Here is a 19,587-nt window from a genome sequence, read left to right as displayed (position 1 = left end):
GGATAAACTGTATCCACCATTTTAGTAGGCTTTTCCATTCAAGGGCATTGGTCTGTGGAAGTTTGTCAAAGTTTTAGATTACATGTCAAATCTTCAAGAGCTAACAAAAAAAAGTAGAGGTACTGCTGCGTTTTGTAAAGGCACTTGCGTGCTTGACCTCAGACAGGTCCTCCAAAATGCTGATGCTGAGGAAATTAATTCTACTGACCTTCTCCGCCACTGGTCCCCTGATGAGGACTGGCTAATGGACCTTTATTTTCCTCCTTTAGTCAATAATCTGAGAGAGAGGCCCTTCCGTTGGTTGGGGTTGCCTATGGATATTGTGAGCTGTCAGTCTACGTTAGTTTATATAGATGCCAGTATGCAAGTCAGGGTAGTACAGTTATGGAGAGCAAGCTGTTATCCATGCAGCAGGCTCCCTCTCTTTTTGCAGCTGACGAATCCAAAGGAAAGCTGGGACGCTGATAGTTTGGTGCCAGCGACATCACAGGAATTGCCAGTCAACATTGGAGTACTTTAGGAACTTCAGCTCTGGAATTTTTCTGGGGGTTTATTCCTGAAGCCTTCCCCATGGGTGGGTAAGGAGGTTTGAGATCAGAATTTTCCTTCTAGATGAACTGGCAACCATGGCTGATGAGCCCTATCTGCTAGGTGTGACTGGTTTTACAGTGCCAGTAACCCACCTTTGCCCCTTCTGTCAATAGAAATGGTTTTGTTGGGCATAGTAGCTAAACCACCTGTGAAGACTGGAGAACTAGACTTGATTGTCAGAAGTTATTTGAGGTGCATGCCATTGGGAGCAATTAATAGGTAGTGGGAGCTTATCCCCACTATTTCCACCCAACCAGCTATGACAACCTTAAGGAACCCATCAATAATCAGCTCTTTGATATTGCTTGTGTGTGTGTGTGTGAGAGAGAGAGGTGGTTGTGGCACCATGTAGCCGCAGTTTCAATTTCCCTCCTATATGCTGACTTGTTATCGTCTTTGATTCCACTAACTTGTCGTCAGCAAACTTAAATATGACATTGAAGCTTTACTTGGCCTCAGCCATATGTATAAAGTGAGTAGAGCAGGAAGCTAGGCACACAGCCTGGTAGTGCACCTGTGCTGATGATGATTGTGGAGAAGATGTTAGAAACATTTCCAATTCAAGCTGAGGATCTAGTTCACAAAGGCCTAGGACTTGGAGCTTATTAATTGAGTCCTAGGACTTGGAGCTTATTCATTAGTTTTAATGGAACGATGATGTTGAATGCAGAATTGTAGTCAATGAAGAGCATCCTGGTGTAAGCATTTTCACTGAGCAGATGTTTCAGGGTTGAGTGAAGAGGCAAGGAAATGTTGTGTCCGTAGGCAGTTTGGAGCAGATACAAGTTTGCTCCTCAGGTTGGAGTTGATGTTTCATCACCAACCTCAAGTCACTTCATTACAGTGGATGCAAGTACTACTGGCTGATGGCTATTGAGGCAAATAAATATTACTGAGAACGTGATTTGTAGAGGCCTTGAAAGTGGAATTGAACAGTAGGTTCTGCACTCTTTTCAGCTTACTGGCAGCTTACCTTTAACATAGTGCTAAACTGAGAACAATATTTGAATTATAGACTCAGCACCATCTTGTACAAATGCACATAACATCCCAATTTCTGTACTGAGTGCTCTGACTCTTGAAGGCCGTTGTGCCATAAGCTCCCTTTACCACATTATCTTCCTGTGATATCACTTTTGGGGAGTCATGCACATGTACTCTAGGGTTTCTGTATTACAACACACTCTGGAGCTTTACCATTCCCTGTGAAAGTGTTAACCTGATTTGTCTTCCCAAAATGCAACACTCTCACTTATTCAAATTAAGTTCCATTTGCCATTCTTTGACACACATTGCGAGCTGATAAAAATCCCCCTGAAATCCTTGGTAACAATCTTCACTGTCTATGATACTGCTCATTTTAGTGGCATTCAGTATCCCCTGCTTATTGTTTCCTGTAAATCTTAAAATGGGGTAGTTAAGGACTAGAACAAAATGCAGAAAGATTGTGAACTTATAAATTTGGTCAGAAGAGGGTCAATAATTCAAAACTGTTGGTGGCCTAGAGCAAACTGATAATTGGGCTGGGCTGGAGATTTTAGGACTGCATTGTAAAAAGCTGACAGAGGGTGGGGTACGACACCATCTGTCAAGCTACTTACAAGTCCAGTTGACTAGATTAACTACTGCTTGATATTCCATTAAAAACTGGGGTTAGACCATAATTTGAATACTAGGCAGTGCTCTGGTATTCTTTTATAAATGAAAATGTAGTGGGATTGAAGGGCAATAATTCACTAGAATTGAATGGCCTAGATGTTGTACCTCAATGGTTGAGGTTAAAAAGATGGTCAGGAAGTGAGAGGTTAAAATGCATGATCTATTATTGCAGAGAATATTAAAAGTTGAGTGAAATGAGATAAAAGAATATGCTGATGGTGTGGCACCAAAAATACTGGGATGAATTAATTTATTTTTTCTTGATGGGTTGCATTTCTGTACTGATGTGAAAATTGATATGTTGACTTTAGGATAAATCTCTATTTTCATTATTCTACTTTTGGCATGGTTTGAAACTGATTACTACTCTGCTTACAGGTTGCACTTTCTTGGAGCAGAAACTAGATCAAAAAGGTAACATGATTGTGTCTTGCAACCATTAGTGGCTTAGTCATTTAAAAAAAGTTGTTTCATTAATAATTCCACTTTTTCGCACCTTAACATGGCTTTTCTAATTTATCATTTTCTAATTTATCTGATTTATCACTTTTGTAAGTGAGCAAAAGACAAATGTTACTAGAATAGCTTTAAACAAATCAATGTGTCTAATTGCTTATTTCATCTCATTTTCTAAACTGTCGTATAGTATGGTCCATAACATTGCATGCTGTCGCTGCTTACCATTTATATGCATTTTAGTGAAGCCATGTTTTGTTTGTCCTGTGTTTGGCTTGTTGAAAGAAGTTTAGACACTGAAGTTTACTGCTTTGGTAATAGATTCTGAGAAACCATTGTCATTAAACCATCATCTTCATATTTTGCCCACTTTCAATTCTGGCAATGGTATTGAGTATGGTTGTTAATGCACTCAATCAGTGCTGTGTTTGTGTACCCTGAAAATGTTTGTGACTCCTTGTAAGAGGAAAGGAAAGACTTCTGGGGGTTATTTCAGTCACTTGCCATAGGATACCTAGATTCTCACTTGACCTGGTCGATGGTGTTTTTAATTAGTGTTAATGCTGTGGTGTTAGAAGAGGATTTGATAGTTAATGTTGATTATTAAGGAGCAATGTGGCTTCCTGGTGCTGATGAATTTGAATATCTACCTTATACAAAGTGTAGACCTCTAAGTTGTTTGAAGTAGGCTTTTTGATACCTTGACTAACTCCTTTCATTAAGTGGTTAACAGGAAATTGGAAGTACAATTTATTTTGGTAAACTAAATCCTCAATATTTGTGAGGGATAGTGAGTTGGAATCCCCAAAATAAAAAGCACTTGGAAACCACTAAGGCTCCTTTCTTTCTACCCAAACACACCCACCAAACCAATATGCTTACAATGTTCTAAAAGCTTTAACACATTAATATCACAAGCTTTCAATCACTCAAAAGTAGTGGCATTAGCCAACATATTGAAGGTCCTCAGCAGGTTATGGTAGCGAACAGATCTTGACCCACAGTTCACAAATCTGAAATGTGGCTGCATAGCAGAAGATGCCTGCATCCTTTCAGAAAGTAGGAAATTTATTCTGCTAGTCTCCTGAAGTTGGGCACTTAAGCTGAGGAGGACCTGTACTTCGATTGTTTGAGATTGTTTGCAGGCTGAAAACAGAAATAATCTCTATGGATGGCTTGCAGAATTAAGTTTTTACGGTATCTTCATGTGCCACCGAACCACTGTTTTAAGGCAACGAATATTGGAAATTTGCCCTTGTGGAACTCGTGAATTGCTAGTTTGTATAAGGAATAAAATTCAGTCATGAAATTGAACTGATGTGACTTAACATTACAGAAAAAAATCACTGGGCGGTTTTCCGTGAAACAAACCTGCCTGTAATATGGTAGTAGCTTGTACATTTTAACAAACATTTTAAAGGGGCTTGGGACAAATCTTGTGATGCATGGATCTATAGATAAAACTGGATAATGAGGACTCTTGTGTGATTGCAAGTGGATGGCCCACCTGAAGAAATATAAAGAGCTAACATGTATTAATTCTGGGTGGTTGCCCTTGCCCTGACTCTATATTAGGCAAATAAGCTTTTTTTAAAAAAGTGAGATGGGAACAATTCAGGATAGCATTCTCCTGTTAGAGGGTGAGATTAGAGAACCCTGGTTGAAAAGGAATGTTCAGGTCAGGAAGAATGCATGATCAATACTTTAAGAGGCATAGCATCTGGGCATTTATCAAATGAAAGGTGGCAGACGTATGTGAACTTGTGGTCCACTGACTTCGTTCATCTTTTGTCCCTCAATCCCAGTCTTCATTTGTTGCATTTCCTTGTAATTGTTTGGAATTAGTGTGAAGAGTAATTTGGTGGATAAGGGCGTGGCTCTGCTACTTAATTATTGTTTGATTTGTGCTGTTTGAATTTCTTAGCAATTTTTTGGTAAACTTCATCAAATTCAGATTATCTATATTTCATATTAATCAGTGAAGTGTTAAGACTTGTAGTTTTAATCATCAATTCCTTTTTCCTGACCAAATCCGTAAGATCCCTTTTTAACCAGATTTTTCTAGTCCTCCCAGTCTTGCCCTTCACTCTTAACAGGAACATGCTGTCCTGAACTCTTCCTCACTCACTTTTTTTAAAAAAAACTTTCCATTTGCCAGTTATCTTTTTACCTGCCAAAAGTCTCCCCCAGTCAATATTTGCAAGTTCTTGTTGCAAAATTAGCCTTGTCCACGGAGAGGAGGCCGTTTTCCATAACTGCAGTTTCTTGTGGTCGAAAGGCAGAGCAGTTGCCATACCAAGCTCTGCATCTGGATAGGATGATGCTTTCTGTGGTGTATTGATCTAAAAATTGGCAAGGGTCAAGGGGGACATTGCCAGATTTCTTTAAACTAGAAACATAGAAAATAGGTGCAGGAGTAGGCCATTTGGCCCTTTGAGCCTGCACCGCCATTCAGTATGATCATGGTTGATCATCCAACTCAAACCCTGTACCAGCCTTCCCTCCATACACCCTGATCCCTTTAGCCACAAGGGCCGTATCTAACTCCCTCTTTAGCCTACTGAGGAGACACTGGTGAACTTGTTTGCTGTGGTGTCAGTGTTAGGACCAGGGCAAGCTTTCATGATGCTCACTCCTAGAAATTTGAAGCTCTTGACTTCAGCACTGTTGATCTAAACAAGAGCATGTGCACTTTCCCCATTCTTGGTCATAACCAGCTCTTCGGTTTTACTGAACAGCTGGGTGTGGGGTGGTTGGGTGGTGGGGAAAGATAGACTGGGTGGTAGTTAGCCAGAGTAAATTCATCCTGGAATTTATGAATACTTTAGCTGGGCAATCTTCTATACTTGCGTCTTTCTACCAGTGATATGTCTGTACTAGAATGGGTTGGCACTGCTTGTTTGGGGATGGCTTGCTAGTCCTACAGCTGGAATATTGTCAGGCCATCAACTTTTTAGAATGTGTATAGATGACTTGAAAGCAATTTTGGGTTTGGTTGCTTATGACATAAATGGGAAGAAATTAAGTTCAAAAGAAAGGTGTGTGTATTAATGTATATGTGTAATTCTCCACTCAGTCCTCTTTATTAAGTACAGGAGTGAAACCTGGTGTGGTCTTTTGCTGTAGAAGGTTCTACTTGTATGTTTAGTGATGCTTTTCTGCACACCACTGTTGTAACATGTGGTTATTTGAGTTAGTCAGTTTGAACCAGTCTAGTCATTCTCCTCTGGCATCTCATTAACAAGGTATTTTCACCCACAGAACTGCTGCTCACTTTCTTTTTGTTTTTCACATCATTTTCTGCAAACTCCAGAGACTACATCGCATGAAAATCCAATGTAGTCTCTGGAGTTTGCAGAAAATCCAATATTTTAAATCAATAGATCTTGCTTAGCTTCAATGGATAAGAACAAGTTATTGGTTGAAAACTTTACAAGTAGTTTGAGTCCAGACTTCTACATTAGGGCTATCTGTGATCACTTGGTTTTATTGCTTGCTCCGCTGAGTTACTGTCATTTGTTTTTCAGACAAGCCCTTTTTTTCTCCTGCTGCGCATGAATATGTGATGCAGCCTGCAGGCAAGTCCCATCAGCTTTCTTTTGTTTTTAACTGCAACATATTCTAGCCACATGCTTATAAATTTTCCCTTTGACTTGCACTAGAAGTTCCTCGTAAAGGTTTTATTCACTGCTAACTATTTTATAAAACAAATTGTGAAGCATTTTCGTTCTGTAGTAAAGTTTGTGTTCAGCCCCATCATTTTGAATGTTCTTAAATTAGTTTCTTGATATTAGTAAGATTAGCGCAAACCAATGTAATTTTGGTCCTAAGGTCAATGGAACCATTTTCCTGAGTTGTTGATTGCTGTGCAGCAATCACTTGGAAAATAAAAACTAAACAGATTTGATGGTATCCACAACTTGGATGTCTTGCTTTGCTGACTGGACTTGATACTGGAGGGAGATTACCTATTGAGAACATTAGTATTCTCGGCAGGTGGTGAATAGAGGGGTAATATGTATTGTAACTGACTCTGTTAAATTTGTCATATTTTGTACCTGGCTGCAATTAGTACCTTTTTCCATTGGGGTTTCATATTTATCACTTTTTTTATTTTCGACCTTTTCCCCGTTTTTAATCACTTGTACTCTAAGTTATGTGGTTATAATCAGCACTACCTACAATTCCTCAGCTCCATTAATACTTTTAATATTCATGAGTCACTCGCCACACCTTAATGATTTTTATGTTTGGGTGCAACCTCAGTATCTATTCTGCTACCTTAAAGTTTCAAAAAAAAAATCACATTTGTAAGGTAATTTAAATAGTAAATAGACTGCTGTCTTGGATTTACCTGATGTAGAAGGAACACTGTTATGTATGCATCTTCAGATGAGTTGCTGTATAAGATGGTATCATAGATGGAGTGGACAGTCAGTGCTGTTTTCCAAGGACATAACTTTAAAGTGATTGGAGAAGAGTATAGGGTGTGATGTGTACATTTTTTTTTACAGTGGCAAGTGCCAGAAGTGGTATTTTAGGGAGGTTTAATAGGTAGGCACATTAAAATAAAAATGGAGAGCTATGTGGGAGGGAAGTGTTAGATTGATCTTAGAGTAGTTTAAAGGGTCAGTACAACATTGTGGGCTGAAAGGTCTGTACTCTTGTTCAATGTATGGTTTGAGCTTCCCCTTGAATTTGTGGAAGAGAAATAAGGACAAAATGATAGGGTAACTTTTGTCATAAGTATGGAAAGATTAGAGAATATGATGCAAGTAGCATAACTTGTTCTTTGAGTTCTGTATGATTTTAGTTGAATGATGAACATATGCAAGTGTATATAATGTATGTGAAATTGGCAGGAGAAAAGCATATGGTTCAATGACTTGCAAACTAAAGTTGGTAGTTTAGATTACTGTTGGTCAGAACATAGTTGTTGTCACCCTAAAATATGGCAGCACTTGGTTAAATTTGGCACTCAGGCTCAGGATGTAGTGTGCTAAAAATAGAATTAACTATGTGCCATAGATAATGCAGTAAATTGAAGCAAATTATTAACTTGCACTAGCTGTGATTTATGCTGAAGTTATATGATTGTTGAAATTGAATGACATAGTGATATCATTTGATAATCTTTCTGCTTTCAAAATTTTTGTTGGAATATAGTTTTTTCCCAATCATGTTCCCTATTTTGAACTCCCCAGCCTGAGAAGAGTTTTTCTGTTCTGTACCCTCCTTAACCAACAATATTTCTAGTGTCTCAACTAAGATTAAATGTTTAAATTATTTTTAATATGCTCTTAAATTGGAAGAAATCTTTGCTTTGATAACATTTGTTTAATGGGTGGTCTTGTGCTCTTTTTGTGATTTAATGCTCTTTTTGTTTACTTGGCCCTGATCTATTTATTTTTTTTTTGTTTCTTGTTTTGAATGGGTTGCTGTTATTTTAAAAAATACTGGTTAGACATGTGACAGTGCCAGGCAAGGAGAATGGAAGTACGAAATTGATATGAGTGTGTCCAATTGAGTACATTTTCAGCAGTGAGAATCAAGGTACTGTTTTGAGCATCAATCTTTGAACTTGAAATCTTTATTTGATTTTGCCCCTCTCTCAATTTGATTTCTTCAAAGGAGAAAAAACAAAGAAAACTTCAAATTTATCCTTCAACTGCCTAAACTGTTAACTTAGTTTTATTTCATTTGGTGGTTGGTGGGTACTTGGTGTTTGTATTTCCATTAAATGTATGGTTTGCCGTGTTCATAGTCTTTAAATGGGTGGGAATAAGAACTGGGTGTTGTCAGATTAGTTATCACAGCAGCCCTTCCATCCTTACTGGAAACTTTTCATCCTCCAGTGTCATTCATCACCAAACAAAGGGTGGTGGTGAATTTAGTAAATGATTGCAAGTTTCTGGATTTTAACTGGTAATTGAGGAATTGATATTAAATATTCAAGTTGGGAAGACTTAAAAGGGAATTTGTGAAGTCTTTTGAAATGAATTTGCTACCGTAGCCTGCATAGAACATGCCAAAGTCAAATGTAGCAGTTGCTTTGTCAAAAGTGGTATAGACTTCTAGAATGTTTTAATTGCAACTGCTGTTTCAGTGTCCTTCTGACTTCAGGCAAGTAGATATTCAAGAGCCTTTGATTCTGTTCTCTTGAAAGCACAGTATTGAAATGCGTGCTCTAGTTGGCTTTGATCTTAATTTTTAAGATGCTAATGGCAGTTGATAATTAGAGGAAGTCTAGTATATGCTCTTGCAAAACATTTTCATGATTTGAATTTAATGTTTCAAAATTTTTTTTATCTATTACAAGTCCATGACTCTTTCTACTGGATGACATTGGTGGAATGGTAATATAATTGAATTGTCAATGTTAGTAGGTTAGATTATCTTGTTAGAGATGATCATTGCCTGGTACTTCTGTGGCAGGAATGTTACTGCCATTTATCATCTCCTGAAAGTAGATTGTATTGTATGAAGCACAGCTGCTTCATTTGCTGAGAAATTGCTAATGAATGTGAGCATTGCATGATCATTCTGAGCTTCTGATGGAAGGTCACTGAAGTCGTAGAAGATTTTTGGCAAAGAGTACTGCCCTGCATAATTCCTGCAATAATACCTTGGGGCTAACATTATCTTTGACATATAACTAGCTTCCTCTTGAGAGGTATGACTGGAGTGTTTTCCCTTTGCCCATTTACTTCAGTTTTGCTAGGGCACTGTTGCATTCAAATGCCACCTTGATACTGCCTCTTGCCTGGGTTGTAGAATTTAGTTCCTTGGTGTATGTTTGCGCCAAGGTTTTGATGAGGTTTGAAGCTGACTGGTCCCAGCCAAAGGTAGGCTATGTACTGTATCATTCTTGTCTTGCATAGGCAGGAAGGATTTTGGGCCACCCCATGGCTTTCACCTGCCACTATTTACTCTTTTTTTTTCAGATGTGTGGGATTGAACAAAGTTCAAAGTAAATTTTATTATCAAAATACATATGTCACCATATACAACACTGATATTAATTTTCTTGTGGGCATACTCAATAAATCCACAATAGAATAACAACCATAATCGAATCAATGAAATATCATATCAATTTGGGTGTTCAGTCAGTGTGCGAAAGACACCAAACTGTCTAATTCAAAAAAATTAATAATAAATAAACAATAAATATTGAGAACATGGGATGAAGAGTTCTTGAAAGTAAGTTCATAGGCTGTGGGAACATTTCAATAATGGGGCAGTGAAGTTTCAAGAGCCTCATGCTTGAGGGGTAATAACAGTTCCTGAACATGGTGGTGTGAGACTGGAGGATCCTGTACCACATTCCTGATGGCAACAGTGAGAAGAGAGCATGGCCTGGGTGGTGGGGTCCTAGTTGATGTTACTTTCCTGTGATAGCGCTCCATGTGTGGAGGACTTTGTCCATGATGGACTGGGCCTTGTCCACTGCTTTTTGTGGGATTCTCCTTTCAAGGGCGATGGTGTTTCCATACCAGGCTTTAATCTTTAGCAGAAAACTATTTAGTAAATGAGCTTCTTTACATGTCCAAACAGTTTTTGGTATTTTTGGCTACTGTAAACTTTTAATGTTCTTGGTAAAATAAAGGGGAAATTGGGAGTGTGAGCAAATAGGTTGGGAGGGGGAGTAGTTGGAGGTGAGGAATGAGACTGAAGGGGTTGATCTGATGGGAGCTGACATGGACAAGATGAGCCAAATAGCATCCTTGTGTCTTATGTGTCAGAAGGTAAGTGTCATTGTGTGTATTTCAAGCTGAGGTTGATAGGTTCTTGATTAGTAAGGGCATCAAAGGTGATGGGAGAGTGCAGTTGAATGGGGTTAAGAGGGATAATTAGCCATGATGGCATGACAGCAGACTTAATGGGTTAAATGGCCTAATTCTTTTGCCTTTGTCGTATGGTATTTTCCTTTGAGGTCACCATCCCATTCATATGAATTTTGATGTGGTTTGTACACCATTTTTTTTTTGTGTAAATCTGACATTGGATTTGAAAGTTCTTTGCTTATCTGATGCATTGTTTTTGGATCTTGGATTGTCTTGGACTTCCATGTTTTGTTGTGGAAGTCCAAGGTATATTTGACATCAAACATTTTCCTGCTTGAAGTCCTTTTTATTTTTTGTGCGCATGAGGATTGAATGACACATTCATTCTTTGTTTTAAGTATGAGACTGGACCATTTTTAATCTTTTGACAGCAGGCACTGGAGGTCTATGCGCTGCTCAAAGCTCATTTGATCTTGCTGGTGCACCTCTGGTCTAGAGGATCAACTCATTCACTAAATACTTTAATCTTCAGCAGAAAACTATGGCTCATGAGGGTTTTTAGACAAGTGAGCTAAGAAATGCTCTTATGATGTCATTTGGAAAATGGCATGTTATTTAGTGGAAAGGAAATTCTATTGAACAAATAGAGTAATGCAATAAAAATATATTTCAAAAGATTTATCATGAACAATGATTTATTTGAAATTTATTTGCATCATTCAAGGGAAAGTGTGCTATTTTCCTATTGCGATGAACTTTGAAGTGTGTAGGAGTATTGACATTTTATTGGCTATAAATTCAGTGGTAATGATTTGCTGAGTTAACATGTTTTAACTAGTCCACTGGGTAGAGGTTTCTGCTGAGTTCAAGCAAGTAAAATTTTATTTAGATTAGTTTTCTAACCTCGTGAAAACTGATCTTGAGATTAGAGTATAGCTAGCGCATCCAAAAATGGTTATGCTGGACAAAGTGGGATAGTTTGCAAGTGAACACAGGACATCAAGACAAGATGCTGTTTAATCGGGTTAGGAGGAGTCAATTCTGATTTTAATTGAAGATTAAATGCCTGAACAATTATGCAGTTTGTGCAGTTTAAATACTTGAAAGCAAAATAAGCCACTCATTGGGTATGTTGCAGTGATCCTTGGTAAAGAATTGAAAATGACTGTTAAAGTTTATATGAATATATATACGTAACATTCAATTAAAACCAATACTTTTCTCATTTCCTTTCCATCCACAATCACAGACTTTTCTGTCGACTTGAAAGATCAGCCATCTGGTGATGAACCTGTGGGCTCACAGGATGCTGTACCTGTGCATGTTGAACCTGTTCCTGTCTTCTCTATGTCCTCTTCTTCTGATTCTATAACTGAATTAACAATGTCCACAAAAGCAGTGCATGCGGATGATCTTGTGCAGACTGAAGTTCCTGCCAATACAATCTTACCTTCAATTTCTGATTTTGTGGAGGAAACAGTGGATAAGCAAGTAGCAGACCATTTAGAAAAAGTTCACTCTCATGCTGAAAAAGCTGGAGAGAAGCTAGAAATAAGCAAATCATCAGAGTTAGACTTGTCACTTTCTGTTGATGAATGCTCATTACAGTCCACTGAGCATCAGTGTGTAGAGTCAAAGAAAAGTGAATTTAACGGGACTACATCTCTGTCTGAAGAAACCATGCCAGATCAAAAGACAACAGATAAGGAAGGACTTGTGAAGGTCAGTAAGAATGCAAATATAGAAGTTAATTTATCAAATGAAAGGGAATTTGAGTTGGGCCTTCATTTAGGGTTAACAAATGAGTGCATTGCTGAGTCAAAAATGGATGCATCACCCTTAAACAGAATTGTTCAGGAAAATGAATACATCCAGGACATGGTAGCTTTTGAGGAACAAACAGAACCAACAGATAGTGGTCTCAACTTTGGTTATGGCGACACTTTAGATATAGAGAAAAGAAATGAGCTTAATTCTGGTACATCTACCAATCAGGTAGCTATTACAGTTGATACCAGTAAATCCACTATTGAAGAAATTAAGTCGGAGAGTGCTGTATATCAAAACCAGGAAGTTTTGAAGATGCCACATGATACTGAAAAGCGAATTTTGGCTGAGGAAAGTGGGAAACTAGATCATGTAGATGTGGAAGCCTTAGTGAAACAATCAGATGTGGAAGCCTTTGTCGAACAAGATGCAAAGCAGTCTCCGACTGAGGCGTATTTTGCTTTTTCACAAGTTCCCACAAGTGAACCTGAACCATTAATGACTTATGCTACATTTGATTCATCCAACATGTTAGTGTCTCCACAGCCTGACCACTTCAGCAATGAAATGGTTTCTGCATATGATGCAGCTGATAGAGAAAAAAATGAACTGAAAGGAACTTCAAAATTGCTATTACCTTTAACTGTCCTTGAATCAGAACTGACCAAAAAGGTTGAAGACAAAGAAGCAAAATTTGCCCCACTGGTAGAAGGTGGGTTGTTTCCAGAACCTAAAGTGGAGGCAACATCTACTTCCAAAATTAATATGGGGTTATTTGGTGGCCTTGAAGTTGTACCAGATCAGCATATAAAAACTAATACTTTGGCTGAAGACATAACTTCTAACCAAACAGCTCAGAATTTAGCTCTGGACCAATCACCAAGAACCTCTAAAACTGAGTTATGTGAAGTGGCAAGTGTTGAAACAGCTGAAGATTCCTTTGGCATAGAAATGAGGGAATCTGTGCCAGAGCTACTCAATCCTTTTGAACCACTGTCATCTACCTTAGAACAGTGTGCTCTGGACACAACTGAGGATGTACAAGGTTTAACTGATGTGACAGTGAAAGCACCAAGGCGCACAGATCCAGAAGGTCCTGATGTTGCTCAGAATGGAAGCAAAGAGCCAGCTGTGCATGTTTCTGTACATGGTGACGCCAATGACACTCTAGAGGGTACAAAAATACAGTGTTTGTTTGAGGAACAGAAGACTATGCCAGATAGAGTTGAAGATCCTATAGTCAGTTCAGAACAAATTCCAATTTCTCAAGAATCAGATTTAACAGTGCACTTGGCTGACTCCAGTAATAAACCAGTAATCAAAATTGAAGATCTCTATAACAAGTCTGGATACGAAGAATCTGATGTATCTCAAAATATAAATCAATCAGTTAATGAATCCAGTAAACAAGACTTGATATCAAATAAGATCGTGGAAGAGAAATACTATCCTACATCACTCACTCCAAAACAAGGAATATCAACTGATACTTCTATAATGGTAAAAAGGCACGATGTGGTTTCATGCAGTGAAGTTATTAGTAGCAAATCTGAACCAATTATGGGAGCTCTGGGCAATACAACAGTTGGAATGAAACCTTTTGAAAATATATTGACTGACTACAAAAAGATTGAGCAATGTTCCCTCAAAACATCACTACAAGATCAAATTGAAAATCCCTTGCTGATCAAAAATGTAACTGAGGATGATCTGGCTGGCCCGGTAAAGGTTATAGACAGAAATGCATTTGAAATTATGTTAAGCCATCAGGAAGCTTGTGGAGAATTACTGCCTAATTCAAGCATGAGAGAAAAATGTGCTGTAAAAGAATCTAATCATTCTTTGAGTGAAAATATTGGTACATCAATTCCACTTTCAGTGTTAAGTGAGAGTCTTTCAACTGTGGGCAGAGGGCTTCCTTTACAAATTTGTGCTGAAGAGACCTGTTTGGATAGTTCCCAGACAGGTACTTTGTCTGTCACTACTTCACAGGATAAATTTCCAGAATATGAGGCAAACCTTAGTGAAATGAAAAGTAAATCTGATGACCAGTCAGAAATATTGGAGCATGCACAGTTAGAGATAATAGATCCAATATTGCCAGCTGGTGCTTCATTTCCCTTGAATGAGGAAGTAACAAAGGCTTCAAAGGAGGTGGTCACAAAGGTTTTGGAAACCAGTGTTGCACTAGCTGAAGTGTTGGGAGAGAAGGAAGGAACAAGAGCAACATGTATGTCTCAGCAGGAAGCAGATATCACCACTAATGTTCGAATGGATGACACAAGCAAGAAAAATATTCCTGTTGAAACGCTGGGGCTTGATTTGACAGTAGCTGAAAGCACTGAAACTTCTAAAGATTCTGCTGTCGCTGTTACTGCAGATATTTCACTAAAGCTGGACAAAAATTCAGGTAACAATGTGTGTACATTAATTGGCCAGCTTCATAAATGTATCTTCACCTGTAGATAGTTTCATCACATTTACATGTAGTGAAAAAGTGCTCACCTTTTCTGTTAGTCTTTGGCTGTCTCTCGTTGCATGGTTTTGTGAAATGTCACTTTGTTCTTCTGTGGTGTCTTGATTTTGAATCTAATGTCTGCCCTTTAATATACATCTTGTAAATAATGATCACCTTGGCACTTTTTGAATTTTACATGCCTTTTCAAATGGCATCAGTTAAATTTAATCCAGTGAATCAAGTTTAAGTTAACATTGCCAGATTGCATGAGTGTGCCATTTCTCGATGCTGAATTAATTCACATGACCGTTGTCAAAATTATTAGAATGCTTTAATATAACATGTGGAACAATGCTATAGTAGGTGTACTTTTTTACAAAAACAGTGCAAAGGAGCAGATTGGAGGAATCATTAAACCTGGCTTCCTGCATTCTTTTGAGTAGAAAAACAAATGCTCAGATATCTGAAATAACTGTTCTGTTATAGTTCTTGGAAATGTATTGCAGTTATCTATGATTTATACAATTTTTTTTTCACATTTTGATCATTCCATATTGTGAAAAAGCCTTTCAATTCCATTGCTTTCCAAATTAAGCTGAAAAATAGACTTGTGAACATCATAAACATGGTTTTGAAGTACTAATTAGAATTGAGATGTTGCAGAAAATTGTCTTTGTATCTCAAGGGTTAAATTTAAATCTTGCCAGCACTTCGAATGAAAATGCCCATTTTGTTAGTTTCAGTGTTGGTGTTGCCGCCACGCTCAAGTTTCTCTCAGAATAAATTCATAAATTACATCTGACTAAACATGATTTATCATTCTTGCTTTGTGTTAACCTCTAAGGCCACCATCTCATCCTTTAATGTTTTTGATGGGACAGCTGCTGCTCATATCTTAGTTGTCCTTCTGTAGCAAGAGATTCTTCAACCTCCATGTCTTTTGTTGTTCCCAAGATAATTTGTTACCCTTGTATCGAAATGTATTGGGAGGGGGGAGAATGTTCTTGAAGAGTAAATACCAGTTAAAGATAACGATTCTCATCATGAAGATTGTTCATTTTCAGGGTCTTCAAGTGAGTTGACATAGACTAAACTAAACTTTGTGGGAGTGGAGGTGGGTCCTCTCCTATCAGATTCCTCCTTCAGCTCATTACCTCTTCCGCCTATCACCTCCCAACTTCATCCCTCTTCCTCCCACCCACTCACTTTCCCCCTCACCTGGTTCCAGTTTGCACCCTCTCGGCCTCTCCCAACCCCCTTATTCCAGCATCTTCCCCTTCCTTTCCAGTCCTGATGAAGGGTCTCAGCCTGAAACACAGATTTATTTATTCCTCTCCGCAGATGCTGCCTGTCCTACTGAGTTCCTTCAGCATTTTGTATGTTTTGCTCTGCATTTCTAGCATCCACAGAATCTCGTGATTTGGAAGATGTTATGCTTTTTAAAGGATAGAAATGTATTTAGTTGTAACTTACAAAAGACATTTGATTGTATACTTAACATTGAGAGAAAGAGGATATGTGGTACTAATTGTAAAGTGCTGTCGGGCTTCAGTTTCCCAACCCTTTAAATACAGTTTATCATCTTTCCATTTGTCCATCTTTCTTTAAGCCAAATTTGGTACACTTGCTACCATCCCAAATGACATTATACCTTCATGGTTATCATAATTTGAATATTAAATTGCCAGTGTGAATTACGTATTTTTACCTTGTTTTGTATTCCACCTCCCCTGTCCTTCCCAATTTCTAGGAGAAATTTTTAAATTGTTTTTGTGAAAAGATTATTCAACCTAGTTTATCAAATAATATAAATATCCTGTTGGTCTGTATTTTGGAAATGGAGATGGTTAATGAAAGGAATATTTGGATTGAGTAGTGGAGGACTGTTGCATGTTGAATACGAAGAGTGTCAAAGCATTTAAAAGAGCATTACCAATTGATGTAGACTTGATGTAGATTTGATCTCCAGTAATGTAACGTGGAGCTGGGATGTATTTGGGGAAAATTGGTAACTAAATGAATTGGGAAAATGAACTGAAAAATACTTTTAAACTTGGATAGTGGTCCTGGAAATCTACATGCCCTTGAATATAGAGGGCTTATGCAGATTATAGGTAAGAATGTCAAGTAGGGGATAAAAATTTAATTAAGCACAACAGGAGTGAGGTTAGAATATAGTTAATCCTTATGTTATATAAGGTTCGGTTCTTAGAAAGCTGTCTGTATCATGATTAATGCTAAACCTCCCCCATTGAGTCCCATGTTATAAGCAGAACTGTGGTCGCATGGGAATTTTTTCTCTCATTAAGCCATTGTTATGACAAAATGACCTACGGTTGTGGTTTAATAGTCAAGGCCCGCATTTGACTTGGGATGGACAAGTTTCATGTGAAAGTAGCGCACAATTTATCATTTTAAATTTTTTTTTAAGGTTTGGATATGACACCATTATGTCAATTGTGTTGGCAGTTACAGCCAAGTCCCTTCTCTGCCTCTCCCTCTCTAGTCAGAGGGCATGTGAACAGATGTTAGCTGCATTTTCATCTGAGGCATTATCTCTGGTGCGCAAGGTTTATAGATTTGGAAAAGGAAATGGATGGTATTCGTGGATTGAAGTTGATGGGAGATGGATGTAGTAAGAGGAGTTCATGGGGGTAATGGGTTAAACTTTGGGTGACTTGGTGGAAGTAAAGTTGAGCCAGAGGGATTACACAAGGTGTTGGCTATGGCTACTGTAGCGCCCCACAGTGCAGCAGGTCAGTGAAAATGCCTTGCAGATCAGTGTGGCAGCACTGCATTGTGAGATGGTTTTTCACATGTCCTTGGACTAGAGGCGATGTGGCAAGGGAGGGACTCAGCTATGACTGCTATATCCATCAATGCAGTGATGTCATATTCAACTCTTGTTGCCCCCACAGTAGTGAGTGACTAAAGATAATGATTATGTAAAAAGTTTTTTCCCCCTCATAAATTTTTAAGAATAATTATTACTTGAGTCATTTTTTTTTTGATAGTGATTCTTGAATTCTTAAAGGGCAAATTTGCAACACCCAAGGAGCCACATCACTATTGTAAAGGGAAAAAAATGCTGGAAATGTTGTGTCAAGCAGGATTTGTTGAGTTAGAAAAATTTTCCAGCAGTGGACTGATGGAGTGAGCTGCATTTGGGCGTTGCTCCATAGCCTTTACTTTCTTACATGTAACCACTCTTACCTACCTTACCTATACCTACACTAAACGATCTATATTACTGAACTACGACTTTTACTTATTGAAAATGAATACCAGAGCACGAGAAGTCAAAGAAGGGAAAGGTTCCAGCGGGAACGAGGGAAAGAAAATGGTGATCCTGGAACTTCAAAGGAAACTCCGGTTACTATGGAACTAATGAAGAAACTTTTAGAAGATACAGTTAATCGAAGACTCACCGCAATTGAAGAAGCATTGAATTTGAGGAAAGAAGAATCAAGAACATTCAGACGTGAAATCGACCAACATCAAGTCAATATTTTGGAATTAGATGAAGATGGCCGTAAAAGAGAAGAAAAGAATTGAAGTGCTTGAAAAATGTTTAACGTCGGTAACTCAGCAATTGGAACGCTATCAAGCTAAGGCTATCGATCTTCAAAATCGTTCCCGACGACAGAATTTGCGAATGGTTGGTTTTCCTGAGGATGTTGAGAAGGGAGATCCTACCAAATATTTTTCTAAATTGCTAATGGATGTGTTTGGCTCTGATATATTGGAAGAACCCCCGATATTAGATCATGCTCATCGTTCATTTCGTTTTAATCCGGAGAAATCGGCCAAACCGAGACTGATCATTATTCGGTTTCATTATGTCCACGAGAAGGAACAAGTTATCAGAGCTGCTCGGAAGAAAGGTATGATTGAATTTCAAGATTTCAAGTTTAGAATTATTGAAGACTACATCCAAGACGTACTGAAAAAACGGATGGCTTTTGAACCTCAGATGGCAGAACTTTATCGTCGGGGTTATAAATTAGCGCTACTGTTTCCAGCCCGTCTGAGAGTGGTTATATCGGATAACTCGTGTAGCCTGTTTAAAAACCCGATGGAAGCCCAAAGTTTTCTCGATGATCTGCTTCCCTTTATGGAAGATTAATCAATGTATTTGTTTTTTTTCTCTCGTCTCTGATTGTTTAGTTCGAGGTTTTGTTTTCTCGATCTGGCAGTGTAGGTTCATTTTTTATATAGTTAAATGATATTAGGCTTTTCTGTTAGTGATCCTGTATATCTTACTCTTAATACCTTTTGGTAGTTATTTAGTTATAAGTTTAATGCTTATTTTCTTTTTGAAATGTTACTAAAGTATTATATTTTAAAATGGGGGATTGTTTTCTTCTTCTCCCCGGAATCCTTGCTGTTTCTTATGTCATTTCCGATCATTTATATTTGAAAAATTAATATAGTAATATGATCTAACGTTTGTTCTTTGAAATATGAGTAGCAAGGAACTATTCGATGCTTTTAATCGCTTTGTTTTTTTTTTACTGTTATAGCTAGTTTTTACTTTTTTCCATAAGGGTTGTGTCTTTTTTTTGATAAACATATTTCTGTTGGGCCGCCCTCCGGAAAGATGGAGTTAGGTTTAGTCTTAGATTTAGCATTGGCCACTGTCTGGCTTTTTTTCTGGGTTTTTGTGGGAGGTGGGTGGTATTTTTCCTTTTATTTCTTTTTCATTTTTTCTTTTTAAACGGGCCGACCAGAAACTACCGAAATGTCGTAACTTCCGGTTCCTCTTTGGACCTTTTTTCCCTCTTCCGGGGTCATGAGTCTCTACTCTGGTTAATCCTTTATATACTTTATACTCGCTCATTATGATGGATAAGACTATCAACTTAGTTT

At 38.0% G+C, this 19,587-nt stretch overlaps 1 protein-coding gene across 7 annotated transcripts in view; it reads left to right on the top strand.

Moving 5' to 3' along the window:
* LOC140201323 (reticulon-1-A-like) overlaps nucleotides 1-19,587 on the top strand; it is a 77,224-nt gene that overhangs the window by 16,890 nt on the left and 40,747 nt on the right. The window contains exons 2-4 of one of the 7 annotated variants that reach the window (XM_072265211.1): nucleotides 2,629-2,664; nucleotides 6,234-6,284; nucleotides 11,743-14,670. The exons of 1 other annotated variant lie outside the window; for it this stretch is intronic. In XM_072265211.1, the coding sequence (XP_072121312.1) occupies nucleotides 2,629-2,664; nucleotides 6,234-6,284; nucleotides 11,743-14,670 (3,015 nt within the window). The remainder of the gene's footprint in view (nucleotides 1-2,628; nucleotides 2,665-6,233; nucleotides 6,285-11,742; nucleotides 14,671-19,587) is intronic. 5 more of the 7 variants (XM_072265212.1, XM_072265214.1, XM_072265213.1 and 2 more) reach the window with 5 other exon arrangements.

Source organism: Mobula birostris, chromosome 8 (assembly GCF_030028105.1).
Source record: "Mobula birostris isolate sMobBir1 chromosome 8, sMobBir1.hap1, whole genome shotgun sequence".
NCBI classification, from domain to species: Eukaryota; Metazoa; Chordata; class Chondrichthyes; order Myliobatiformes; family Myliobatidae; genus Mobula; species Mobula birostris.
The sequence above is the reverse complement of the archived record's forward strand: the minus strand, read 5'-3'. Positions and strand labels throughout refer to the sequence as shown.